The following is a 14666-nucleotide window of genomic DNA, read 5'->3' as shown; positions in this document are numbered from 1 at the left end:
CATTTTACAATTATCGTTTTTATTTCATACTTCAGTGCCATAATTTAACCTCAACAGCCCTGAATATAAATAGAAAAGTACATGTGTATGCACCATATTTTAGTATTAATTAAACATGCGCAAAGCTGAAACTAGAGGCTTCTAAAGTTTTAATTAATATATACAGTATAATACTGAATAAAATTAATATTTTAAGACATAAATATAAGAATATGTGATTATTTTGTTTAAATCAGATATTTAAACAAAAGAAAAAAGATTCTAACCCACGCTCTTGAGTTAAGATTTGCATGGTGGACAACAGAAAATATACAATATAAAAATAGCATAATACACACATACAAAAATAATAGTATTTTAAACATACACATGGCAATAGGAATTTTCATAACATTACAGTGGAACCTCTGTTATGAGAATTCTGTACCTTTGGAACCCAACATAGTCTCAAAGGAGAGATTCTACTGTATTATTAAAATAATGTTGTTTCCAAGACATTGTAATGAACACTTGTATTCATAGAATATATTGGTCACATGACCAACGTTTTATTTTTAATATATCCAGACATCACAAGATTTTTAGGACCATAAAAACCATAGGCCTATACTATGAAAGTTTAATTTTGGCATTGCATTAAAAAATGTGTTAAGCTCTTTAAAGATGTAATGTTTACTAACAAATAAAACTTTGAATATTCAGCGAAAAAAAACAACAATTTCGCTTAAAAAAGACAAAAATAAACATTTAACCAGAAACCATTAGTCTTCTGGTCGGCTATTTTATCTTAATATTTTTTTGTTGTAAATAACTATTATTTGACATTGACAATATAAATCGATTTATTTCACATTCTTTTTTATTGAAATCATACAATTTATCATGGGGTCCCATAAAAAATGGCACTATACGTACATGTTAAAGTATACATATCACAAATGTTCTTTTACACTTTCAAAATGGTGCATATAGGTCTCTAACAAACCATAATGTTTGGTTCCCACTTGGATGCAATACAAAGACCATAATTTGACCAATCCTGACACGATGGATCATTCAAACTTCTGCTTGTGATTGGTCAACTAACTTGCATTGGGCCTACGCTGTTACATTTCATCCAAGTGGGATGATGAGGAAGACATTAAATTGAGGGGATTCCCCCCAACAGTATAACATTGCAATGCATTGTAAAATAACACACACACGCAGATAAACATTTGATCGAAATATGCATAAGGTAGCATAAATAATAAATAAAGTGGTATTGTGTTTACTGTACATTAAAAATAAATAAATATAAAACAGTAAAAGTAAATACAGAATAGAGTGCACATAAATAATTAACCAAAACAAATAAATAAATTTAACAAAATGCTATTTATAAAAGTTATTTTACATACTATTAAAGAAAAATAATATATAAATTGTGTTATTTTGGAGGTTATAAAACAAAAATCGTGATAATAATTGTTTTACGATATTATACAAAGCAAACTACAAACAATAAATTAAAATATTAAATGATGAAATGTACAAATTACACAAATATAAAAAGTTGGTAAAATATTCAACCTTGTACCTAATCCTGTACCATTTCTCATTTTTATTACTCTCTCTGACAATTGGCTGAATATAAAGATAAGTTTGCTGCAAAGTTTGTTCGATGTACTAATGTATCAAAGTACAATTTACATCAGAGTAATTTGTCAATTTTCTCTGGTTTCAACAGAAAAGAGAATCATTTCATTTCTAACATGTTATCAATTAGTAACAAATACAAATTATTTGAGGAGTTTTCCCCTTGAAACTAAAAGTTTGAAGTGTTGATTTATAATAATAATTATACAAACAAGTCAAAAGATTGTTAAATTTTTCACTAACAAACTAAGATACAATTTACTTTGAATAAAGGTATACAAAGGAACACCTATTTATGGACACTTTCAGGACTCAACAAAGTGGCAGCTTCATTGGAGGAGTGTCCCTTGAATAGAGGTTGGATGCGTTAAAACGTATATTTCCCCTCATTACTTTCACACGCAAGTGTCCCCTTAATAGGTGTATCAAAATAGTGATGTCACAAAGGAAGAGTTCTACTGTATTGGCTTTTAATAGTTTACTTAAATTTCATTGAATATTTGTTTGTATATGAGTCAAATGCAGAATATAGGAACACATCTTTATTCATGCAAAATACGACTTCAACATTATGATTCACCTCAAATTAACTCTTTCACCTGCAGTACAGATTTTCAAATCTATCATTCAACATTGGAAATATGCAAATCAGTATGCAAATATATTTCGGGAAATGGTCAACCTAATCTTTTAGCATGTAAAATGAATTATTGGATTAGTTTGATGCATTTACTTCTAAAATTTAATATATTTAAGGCTAATAATATAGTAATAGATATTACCTTTGCAAACAGGATATCTAATAAATATGTTAATAAATACAAGACAAGAGGAAATTAGGTTTATATTCTAATATGATAGATTCATTAACCTAATAATAAACAGAATTTACAGTAGCAATAAGTTATTTTAAAGCTGTATTGAGATTTAAATAGGCCTTGAGTTCAACGTTAGACCAACTGCCCTAGAGGTGATGATCAAAAAGTTCATTCCTACTTGAGTGAAAAATAATGAGTATAGGCTGCAGGGGTAATATTTACTTTGTTAGTAGTAGCCGCGACTTTCTAAAGTAGCGCTTGGTTTGGGGCTTAATTTGAGATTTTTTTAAATGATTGCTTTAAAAAGTGCTTAAATGGATGTTGGTAATATCACAAAAAAATGTTTCTTGTCTGATGCCGTAAAACTATAGATGGCAGTCATCATTTAACACATCAGAACACAAATCTTGAACGATAAAAACTCAAAAAGTGTCCTAAATAAGGGTGTTCTGAAACTACGGTAGCCATTTTTTCAATGAAAGTGTTTACTAAATTGGTGATTTTTATACACATTTCTTTTTCTAAGCATTGAGTCATTTTTTGTATACATACAGGTACTGTATAAATTAATCTGTCAATCAATTTGTTGAAAACAGCATATATCATATACTTATGTCCTTACTCCATATCTATCTGATTTCTAAATTATAGAAATTAAACACAATTTAACTACCTTTTCACATTCAAGACACAAACATTGCAATGCATATGTTTGCATTTACATTGGTTACACCTTGTAACAAGTTGTGTGTAAAAAGGAATTAATATGCAATCAAATATCAGAATTTTAATTTAGGCAAGAAAAAGAAAACGGTTATATTTTGGAAATAACTATCAAGGTATTGCATCATTACGCATATTTCCCAGTCTGTATGCACACTATCCTAAACTCATGCATTTTCAGTACAAATAGTTTGGTATCTCAATTTTAACATGCGCTTTTAACATTATACTGTACATAATTACCTACAGAGGGATAAATGGTTTTATACATAGGATCAAGGCCCAAGACGGAACAGTAAGTTCTCATTAAGTACATGTTTCTCACCATGTACCCCATAGTTTTATCTTTTAGAAGTTTTGGTTCTACATTGTTGAACCCCAACTTATATTGTTTGTTATATAAATTGCACTCTTGTAATTTAAAAAGGAACAGCACACATGTTACATTCCATATCACTTTTTGGTAATCAAAACACCTGGCATTAAAATGTAAACACCTGGTATTAACATTTGAACTCCTGGCATTCAAAACAGAGCACCTGCTTCTGCACATCTCACTTTAAATGAGTATACATGTAGTCCTGTTGCAATTTGTTAACACCTGGAAACACCAATGTTTGTAAATAAAGCACCTGGTATTTAAATGTTCCCATTTGATAATCAAATGATGACAGCTGTATGCAAATAATTTTAGATGACTGCACCTTGACTAAAATGTGGTATTTAATCCCTTACAGCTGATGGAAATAAAACTCCTGGTATTCAAATAATCACATTTCCAAATTTGGTGTGTTATCATTGCTCACATCTTCTAGGTAACCAACCACATCTGGCTAAATTTACTTTATTATGTAGTCGATTGATTGCAACTGGTATTCAAATGATTGCATCTGGTATTTAAATGATCTGAAATGATTGCATCTGGTATTCAAATGTCCACATCCAAATAAATAGGCCTGTATTCACACTAGTTATTAAAAAGATTGTAATACTTTTTGGTCTTCTGTCCATCTCTTCTTGCTCTTCTTCTCGAGGTAGTATTTTACTCAAACGACATCAAATTTGTCGGTACCTGAAAACAAAATATTTTTAAATACTTAAATTTGTTTGTACTTAAAAGTACTATACAAAGGATTGTAATTGTATTCTGTGGAGTAGCTTTGCGTTTGAGTCCCACCCAAAAATTACATAATTAATTTTTTTTCGCAAGTGTTCTCAAATGTACTTAGTATAAAGTACAAATCACGTCAGAGTAAAGTATATTAAATTAAATATTTAACCAATTACTATACAAAGTAAATCAAGGAATGTAGATTACTACAGCTAGGTTTAAATTGCGACCTGATTTCAATTTGAGTAACTGACTACAGATTAATAGTGACTATTGACAGACATTGACTGTATAATTGTATTCATCATAATTGTAACATCCTGTATGTAAATGGCAATACAATAATGAATACTATAATGAGAGAATCAATAGGCATAGAATCCGGGCCAACTTTTTTATATACTTATTTATATTTATAAAATCTGTATTTCTGTGAAGTTATCATTAGGAATTTCAGCCTAACTTTATATATATATGTATATTACAATTTAAGCTCATTTGAAAAATAACAACTTACACATACAGTACTCGATATAGGGAACCCAGACATTTTATAGTTCAATGCAACCTCAAGAAGCATACAGCTCTGTCTACTCTATCAAACTAGTTGGACAAAAAAAATGTGCTCAAATACGGTAGTGATATGCTTAAATATGGTAGTGATATGACATCATCATCTCATTATATGGGCATAACACATTTTTTGTCACATAAAGTTTGATAGTGTAGACAGAGCTTTATGCAGAGTTACCATAATTAAATTGCATACAATAAGCATACAGTATTCAAATTCTTATATTGTTATTGTGCACAAGATTCGTAATAGTTGTATGACAGGCAGTAATAATGCAATGCCACCCTCTAACCTGGGTGAACAAACATTTTGAACAATTTAAAAAAAAAAAAAACTACAGAAGGTGGCTTTATCATAACCAAAATGTTAAGATATTCTCCATCCCTCGATTGTATGTGTGAATCGGGTATAACTGTTTCAAAAACATAATAATAATAATATCCTGGATTTATATAGCGCCTAATGTTGTGAAACCTCTAAGCGCTGAACATTATTACCCCAGTCATTTTTTGCATCAAACACATACTTCCATAATGCAGCTAGTAATCAGCGCAAAGTTGTGTCTTGATCTAACCGGGTACCCATTTATACACCTGGGTGGAGAGAGGCAAACGTAAGAAAAGTATCTTGCCTAAGAATACAAGCAATGCGGCAGAGTTGGATTCGAACCGCGATCTCATGATCCGTAGTCAAAGTCCAACACACTGCGCCACACACCCTTACAACACTAACTACTTCCCACATGCTAAAAAGCATGCAGCAGACACAGGCTAGCATGCACAAGCTTAAGTCACTTTGTATGACTTACACAAGTGTGTGTGTGTGTTTGAGTGCACAAGAAAGGTGAACTTTACAGAGACGCCCCTACAGGTGGCGATGCTACAACAAATGTAAGCTGGATAAAGCAAAATGGACAGTTAGTTGTTAGTGCTAGCAAAGAACTTATAACACAAGAATCTCCTGTTCGTCCGAAGCGCGTAACAATTTCGAAAGGCATTGTGGGATAGAATAGAGCTATGGGTGGCGCCATTGTGAGCCATGGAGTAGGGCGCCCGCATCAAATTAGAAAGTCAAAATCATAGAGGGGATCTGCTAATACTCTAGCGGGGGTCGAGTAATTGACTGAGGAGTAGGGCGCCCGCATCAAATTAGAAAAGTCAAAACCATAGAGGGGATCTGCTAATACTCTATGGGGGTAGAGTAATTGACTTCCTAGTTTGGAGGGGGCGCTTCTCCATGCTGTGAAATGGCGTCGCCCAGTTTGACCTTTTAACCCTGTACTTCCGATACTGTGTTTTGAATGCAAATTGAAGAACAGGAGATTCTTGTGTTATAAGTTCTTTGGTGCTAGTGACTACTTTTGCAAAGATTAGTATCGTAGATGAGGAAAGCAATATTTACAAATGTTGGCAATATGGAGCAGTAAAATGTGGCGGAACCATTTCGACATTGGCGAGCTAGCTTGAAAGGCAAGGGAATAATAAAATAACATTTTTTGTGGATTTTTATGTTAAGAAAACTATAAGCAAACAGAAATAAAGTAAAGTAATGATTACTAATAATGAAGGCAAATGGGAAATATGGGTAATAACATGATATGGATATGTTGAACTGATAAGCCACTATCTGGCCACAGATAAGACTAGTGTAAAAATAACATAACAGTGTACATGCCAAGTGAGCTATATATATGAGCATCAAAATAGGTATAAAGTAGTAGGAATTTCTGTATAGTATGTGACCTACAGAATCTAAAATATATAGCAATGTCTGTGTATTAAAGATGTATTGTCCCTCTGAAAAATAATTAATTAATTTTTTTTTTTTGCTGTTGAATATGCCATTTTAATGTCACATAATAGTTATCCACTTATCCAAAAACTGGATCGGGAAAAAAAATTTTACTTGAAAAAGCAAAGCAAAAAATAGTGAAATTGGCTGCCAGCCAATGAAATGTGGTTGAATTTAACCATTTATTTTGCCATTTTATAATGATTAACTTTTTGGTAAACTACAAAATAACCCATTCAATGACTGATTTAATTAATTTTCATTTTTCATGTTTTGGGGGGGGGGGGGGGGGCGGCGGCGTACAATACATCTTTAAATGCACTGTGGATATGACCAAATGCTATGTGTATTTTACTATATTTTGTGCCATTTGCGCACCAGGTTTCTTTAACATATGGCTATGCTTTGTGCGTGGTGTATATTGATAACCATATGTCGACATCACATGGTTTTGTGATCATGTGGCTAGGAATTTGACCTATGCCCTCTTTGTGTGTTGTGGCTATGTCTAATGTCTCTACACAATACATTATCATGCACTACTATATGTCTTACCTGTTGCCTACTCTTCTTTGTTGCATCTGCTAACTTTCTGACCCACTGGCAAGTATTTGAGTAGCTTGTGGCCTTAAATTTGTAAGAATTTCCTACAGAAAGGGGTACAAAATTAAGGTTAATTTGGACTATTTGACTGTTCATTCTGGTTTTCTTGAAATTGCATTTTTAAAACTCTTGTCACGGCTCCTTTCTTTCTGTTTCTTCTCAAAATATCCTTGTTTTTTCAGATTAGCGTCTTTCAAGATACGCCTATTTATCATTTATATTTAGTTTTTTGCTTATTTTGTTTTGTATCTCCATTGAGATCAAGCCACTACATTGTCATTTTTTCAGTAATTTGCCTTTTGATTTCTATTCAAGACTACTATATTCAAGGACATTTTTTTTTTCAAAATCAATTAGTATAAAACAACCAATATACTGCATTTTCAATTTTGGTTTCAGTATTTTCAACTTTTATTGTTAAAAATTTGCAATGATTTAAGTCACTATTATTACCTGTTATTGAATCAGCCAATAAAAATACATTATGGCCTTTGGATTCTGGTACAATCACCATCCAATCAACTATTGACGTCATCTTACTGGGCTTGGAACGGAACTAAGTATGACAAACAAATTAGTCATTACAATTAATTTGAACTAGTTTAATTTATATGGCAAGTTAACTAAGTTTGCATTTTCAGCCTTTAAAAAAGTGCTGCTGTTTGTATTTTTTTTATATATATACCGAAATAAATAATTAAATGTATTCTTTACCACTGTGAGAAACTTACATTTGTTCTCTCGGGACCAGAAAACGTTTTCGCAGCATAAAATATCAGATTTGTACCCCACAGACCAACCCAGAACCTAGTCCAAGATGATACCTTTAAAGAAAATATTCATACAATTTGTCACTATTTATAATATACAACATTAAAATAACATTTTAATAAAATGCTCATCGGTTGCTGGACTTATTCAGTGTCAAGCCTGACGAATTAACAGCCATATGCAGTATTGGACGTAAATATTTTGTGAATGTAGAACTACATCTACACTATCAAACTTTATGTGACAAAAAAATGTGATGTGCCCATATATGGAACAATGATGTCATATCACTACTATATTTGGGCACATTACACTTTTTTGTCAAACTAGTTTGATAGTCTAGACAAGGCATTATCTAGCCGGCCTACTTCAAAGCCATGCACATACAAAATAATATCTTACATGACTTAAAATATTTTATAGTTGATCAAAAATTAGTTTTCAATAAACAGGAAATGAAGCAAATAATAAATTTAAGCTCTTTTTATCACATAAAATTTGATAGTGTAGACAGAGCTTTGGAAATATTATTTTCAAAATAATTTTACTTACAGAAACCTTTCGACCATTCTTCATAACAGATTTCTTTTTAAGAGGACCTACAATAATACAGGATTTTAAATAGAGAGTTTACTTTATAGTTTTATATAAATAAATATTATCATGTTTTGTTTTTGCAAAGTATAATCCTTGGCAGATCCATATATATGCAATCAAACTTTAATCAAATTGACATGCAATTTATTAAATTTTTACATTCATTCCAAAGTGTTTTGAAGTGTTTTCTATATATAGTATATATGTTTATACATATGCTCCATCCTGCACAATGCAACATTTCTGGGAACCACATTTGCTTGTAAATGTCAAATACAGTAGAACCCAATAGGATACCTCCCATGACAAAGAGCAATATGTAAGTTTTTAACACAATGGCCAACCCCTATCCAGAGTATAATCCTATTAGAGGACACTAAAGCTCTGTCTACACTATCAACACAGTTTGACAAAAAAAAGTGTGATGTGCCCAAATGTGGTAGTGATATGACATCATGTCCATATATATATCACATTTTTTGTCACATAATGTTTGATGTGTAGACATAGCTTTAGTTGGGTAATGAAGGTGTACTAGGATTCTACTGTATAACAATAATGATTTAAAAGACACCATCAAGACTACTTACCCTGGACAGTGAATGATGAGTTTGGAACCTCAGGAATATCTTGTACCAAGTCTTCAAGACTTTCTGATATGCCGTCATTTACCCAAACCTCTTGATCATCACTTATTTCAGAATCTTCACTACTTCCACCTAAATAAAACAAGAGACAATTTTTCACATCGGCAAAAAATTGTAACAATTTGTAACCAGGTTTGGATAGTGTGAAGACAATTTTCTGGAAAATCTCCCAAGATTTCAAGAGGCCTGTTCTTTTCTTCCGAGATATCCCAAGTTTATACTGCGCATGTGTGTTGCCCTGAAATTTAACTGACCATCACAGTACACTAATAACTAAATAGCGCCCCCAACTATGCAATGACAATACTTTCTCCCGAGATTTCTCAGGGTTCGCGTATGTGTGTATGAAAGCGTGTAATAAATCGGGAGATAAAACCTGGTTACAACCTTTAACAATTTATGCAGATGTGAAAAGGGTATTAGACAATACTCTTCCTAAATGAAGCTATGTAACTCAGACTGTGTTTCCGATTCCGATGTTGATTGTCAAAACCAGTTTTTTAAAACACAATTTCGGTTTCAATTTTAGTAGTTCTGTGACTTAACATTAGCACAAGTTTTGAATTAGACAGGCACTTTTTACTTTATACCAACCTATTGACATGCCATTCATAGATCCTTCAACGGAACTACATGTTGACACAGAAGGCTTAGATTGTGGATTATCCTCTAGGATACTGTCATCTAATAGATGCCGTGATCCATTCCCAAGTTGACCAAATCCTCCAGGTGGAATACTATAAAAATAACATTAATAATTTTAACAGGTGTCAATTTCAATGCATTGTATCAATTTGCGTGAGCGATATGACATAATGATAAGGGAATCGGATTGGTTCCTCTGTGCCATATTGCTGTTATCCTCGTCTTTTACAGCTGGTCCGGTGTACATACAACACACAGGTGCACAATAAAGAACTATTTAAAAAGAGGATAGTGTTCTGATTCTGTTAAAGTTTATTTGTTCAAATCTTATTGTATGAGTTTTTACTGTTGTACTCTTTGGTTTATTTTCACTTTTAATTCCCTTAAAGTGTGTTATATTTATAATAATTCTTTGCGTATGTTGTTGAATATGAGTACATTTTTTACTTCCTATATGTTTGTTAAACAATACCTGATTAAACCCAATCAAAGTTTCTATATAAAATGACTGATATAAATGTCATTTTAACAAGATTTTCTTTCACTAAAATTATTGAAATGCTTGAAAATGAATATACTATACACCTTTTATTATCCAGACATGGGAGAATAACTTTAATAGATAATTTATAACCTATATATGAATTTAACCTCTTCAGAGCCAAGCAACAAACCCAACTATATAATTGAAGTATACATCATAATAGAGCAAATGTTATTTTTAGATAAATCACTATTCAAAATTACAGAATTCGTCATCAGCCTATCAATATCATATATCAAAATAGGTCACACTGTCAAAAAGCAATCCCCAAAAATTAATTTAAGGTCTGTCTACACTATCAAACTTTATGTGACAAAAAAATGTGATGTACCCATATATGGTCATATCACTACCATATTTGGGTATATCACTACCAAATTTGGGTATATATCACTCTTTTTTTGCCAAATTAGTGTGATAGCGTAGACAAAGCTTAAGTCTCAAATGTGCAAAAATATATAATATGCAAAAATTCCAAAACATTCAGTACGATATACAAAATTCATTCACATTATAAATGTACAATTAGTAAAGATATACAGAATAGAATTAATAGAAGTCTCACCTTACATCATTACTTGTAGAAAGGAAACTGAAACACAATTCAAATGACAAATGAGCAAGCAAAACCGTGAGCATGCAACAAACAAAGAATTCACAAGTGAAGCTAAAACTCTGTTTACACTATCAAACTTTATGTGACAAAAAATGTGATGTACCCATTTAGACACGATGATGTCATTAACTAACAGATTTGGATACATCACTACCATATTTGGGCATATCACACTTTTTTTGTCAAACTAATTTGATAGTGTAGACAGAGCTTAAAGCACAAATACATGATTTAAATATAATGAACAAACCATGCGGTTTCTACATACCTTTCAAAAACATAAGCACAATTATGACTTACGGTATTGATGAAATGAAGAGAGGAACAAATAAAATGGGATGGGTAAACAGAAGTAAAATAAGGTACAGTACTACACAGTAGGAAATGGGTAAAGAAGAGATTTCAGGAAGGGTAGTAAAAAAATTCTTCCCAATAGGAAGTGATACTGTAAGGGTTTAAAAATAGAAACTGATTTCACTTCAAACAAACACAAATGTATTGTTTATGATTTTGCAAGAAACTTCATTCCCAACACCAAAAAACACACAATTTAATTTTCAAACATATTTGACGATTTTATGTGACACTAGTGCACAAGGTTGTATTGATAATGCACAAGTACATGCATTGTATGCGTCCCAATAAAAAGTACTTACTAGGCGCCTAAGCTGCGTGACTTCCGATGACCAGGAACAAATTTAGATGTTGTTGTCGGTGTGCCAGGAGGCTTGGTCGATACTTTCTCTAAAATATAATCATAATCTATATTATTAATATAATAAATTAATAACAAAGTCTTAAGTCATCATAAATTGAAATGTCCCTAAAGCTCTGTCTACACTATAAACCTTTATGTGACAAAAATGTGATGTGCACATATATGGACATGATGATGTCGTATCACTACCATATTTGAGCATGCATATCACTACCATATTTGGGCACATCACACGTTTTTTGTCAAACTAGTTTGATAGTGTAGACAGAGACTACAGAGCTTTACAACAAATGTATGTTATACTGTATGTATGTATGATTGAAATGAAGAGTGAAGTCCAATCTAGGAAATTTTAAGTTAAAGAAAGCAAGCTAATTAAACAATTTATTACTGTGATTCAATTTAATATATTGAAATATCAGAAAAACAGAAAAAACTTACCTGTAATATCCAAGTCTTCTTTAGACTTCACTATCAATGGAACAGTAGGTTCTAGTTGCAAAGATAATCTATTTATATACAAAAAAAATAACAAACTTAATTTAATCTAAACATGATTTTCCTTATCTCAAAATTAATCAAGCATAATTGAGAATACAAAAATTAATATCAAATATTAATTAACATAATTAATTTTGTCGTCTGTAAGTCCTTTACATGAATTTAATAAAAAAAACTTTTTCAATTCTGTTCAGTTTCATTAGGCTTCCATCAAAAATGTAAATTGTTTGCTGTTTTTTTTTTATTGAAAATTTACCAGTTTCATACATACAGTTTAGAAGAGGCTTAATTAATATTCTACACATTCGCAGAACAGGTTATTTCTTCCATTTTTTTTTTACATTAGGCCAAAAAAAAAGCGCTTAAGCATCAACATCTGAAGACATTTTAGGGGAGGGAGGGTGGTTTATTTTTTTCCTAATGTACTATATTTTATCAACATTAATTGATGCTACCATTCTAAAGTTCTGTCTACACTATCAAACAAGTTTGACAAAACATATGGTAGTGACATGCCCAAATTTGGTTTGATATGACATCATCGTGTCGATATATGGGAACATCACATTTTTTTGTCACGTAAAGTTTGATAGTGTAGAAATAGCTTTATATACACTAAACAACACTAGCCCTTCCTTCACTTTCTTTTTACATAACATGTGGATGGGTTTTCAATGTTATTTTAAAAAAATTGTAAACAATATAGAAATAAAATGAATTATGGTAATACTTACTTATAGTTGTCTTCTTCAACAAATTTTTGTAGTTCCTCTATATACCTTACAGATTTGAGATAATTTTGTACATGTGGTAGAGATTCAATATCATATTGTGATTGTTGATATTCTGCTATCGTCCGCAACACATTATTCATCTTTAAAAACAAGTAAATTAATTTATTCAATTATTGATTTACTTTGATACATGATAAGACCAGAAAAAGGTACAAAAACATGTTTCATACGTTCTAGTTTCAGTAATTAACATTAAATTGGAACACTCCTAATAAGGGGCAGTTTCTTTGGAAGCAGGGAGCTGAAAGATATGTTTTAACACTACTGCTAACACCTGTTCAGGGAGACCCTTATTATGGGAACATTTTGTTTGAAAAAGATCTCCCCTTAATAGGGTTTAAACAATATAAAATATACACACTCTATGAATACAAATAGAGCCTTCCCAACTAAAATTATTACATTCTGTTACATTTTCTTATTATTCTCATTAAAAACAAAAGCTTGACAAACATGTAATCCAATTCATTGGGTTTATGTTGATTATAGACAACGTCTTATATAAGTCAAGATACTCTCCAGGTGGAATGCCATCCTGAGATGAGTGTGCGTCGTCTTGTAGTAATAATAATTATATGGAATTTTACTTTCTATGGACCAGAGATTCCGAAATAAAAAGATTGAATGAATGAATAATAATAATAATTTTAATTAATAATAATAACTAATTGATTCAATTATTATTTCTTAATTCATGTTTTTTCTCTACATATAAAATATGTTGTTTTTCTAGATAAAATTACTCTGAAACGGAGGCAGTAATAAACACAAGGAACTTTTTTCTAGTTAAAGTTCCATATCAATTATAAATATGAATGTATTTTTATTGCCTGGATATAAATTAAACTGACATAATATTTACTAACATTTATAAACTGATAAAATTTAATGTAATAACCTATTTCTCCAATTACAAGATATTATATCAAGATATTAAGGTATCTACAATACAAAATATCTAGAAATAGATATTATTATCAGAAATATGATATTCGGATATTAGAAATATAGATATTGAATCAAAAGGCAAATTACTGAAAAATGATAATGCTGTGGGTATCAATGGCTGGATCTCAGTGGAGATACCAATAAAATAAGCGAAAAGCTAAAGCAAAATGAGTATTAAAGTTATAATATATAAGTAAAAGTATATAAGTAAAACCGCCAGAAAGAAATTGCAGAAGTTTTGGATAACACTAAGTGATATATATTGAAGATACAATATAAAATAAAGTGTGTACAGTATTGAAAGATATCATGATAATAGAAACAAAACACGCAAGCGTTTTGTAATTTGTATGTCATCCTCATTACACTGATAACTTACTATGCCTGAAGTGTGCAATCTAATCCTATCTACTTCATATCACAAGAAGTAGCAAACACGAATCATTTACATATTTCAAAAAGAATCTAAATTGATCTTCCACATGCAATAAATGTATTATTGCATTCACTGCGAAACAATATTATTAATAGTGAGAATTATTAGGTAAACTATTATTAATTTATGTCTTAAAAACAGCTTTAAAAATAGGTGCATTGAGAAGAGATCATCATAATAGAAAAATGCTT

The 14666-nt window shown here is 31.0% G+C and overlaps 1 protein-coding gene across 1 annotated transcript in view; it reads right to left on the bottom strand.

The window, feature by feature from the left end:
- LOC144837023 (ras-specific guanine nucleotide-releasing factor RalGPS2-like) overlaps positions 1-14666 on the bottom strand; it is a 34153-nt gene continuing 19487 nt past the window's right edge. The window contains exons 11-21 of the mRNA XM_078691999.1: positions 13032-13171; positions 12238-12305; positions 11735-11822; positions 11028-11054; positions 9868-10010; positions 9217-9345; positions 8582-8628; positions 7990-8082; positions 7712-7814; positions 7211-7302; positions 1-4251 (exon numbers count right to left, since the gene is read on the bottom strand). Coding sequence (XP_078548125.1) covers positions 4222-4251; positions 7211-7302; positions 7712-7814; positions 7990-8082; positions 8582-8628; positions 9217-9345; positions 9868-10010; positions 11028-11054; positions 11735-11822; positions 12238-12305; positions 13032-13171 — 960 coding nt within the window. The 3' untranslated portion in view covers positions 1-4221. The remainder of the gene's footprint in view (positions 4252-7210; positions 7303-7711; positions 7815-7989; positions 8083-8581; positions 8629-9216; positions 9346-9867; positions 10011-11027; positions 11055-11734; positions 11823-12237; positions 12306-13031; positions 13172-14666) is intronic.

Source organism: Antedon bifida, chromosome 3 (genome assembly GCF_963402885.1).
Source record: "Antedon bifida chromosome 3, ecAntBifi1.1, whole genome shotgun sequence".
Taxonomy (NCBI): domain Eukaryota; kingdom Metazoa; phylum Echinodermata; class Crinoidea; order Comatulida; family Antedonidae; genus Antedon; species Antedon bifida.
The sequence above is the reverse complement of the archived record's forward strand: the minus strand, read 5'-3'. Positions and strand labels throughout refer to the sequence as shown.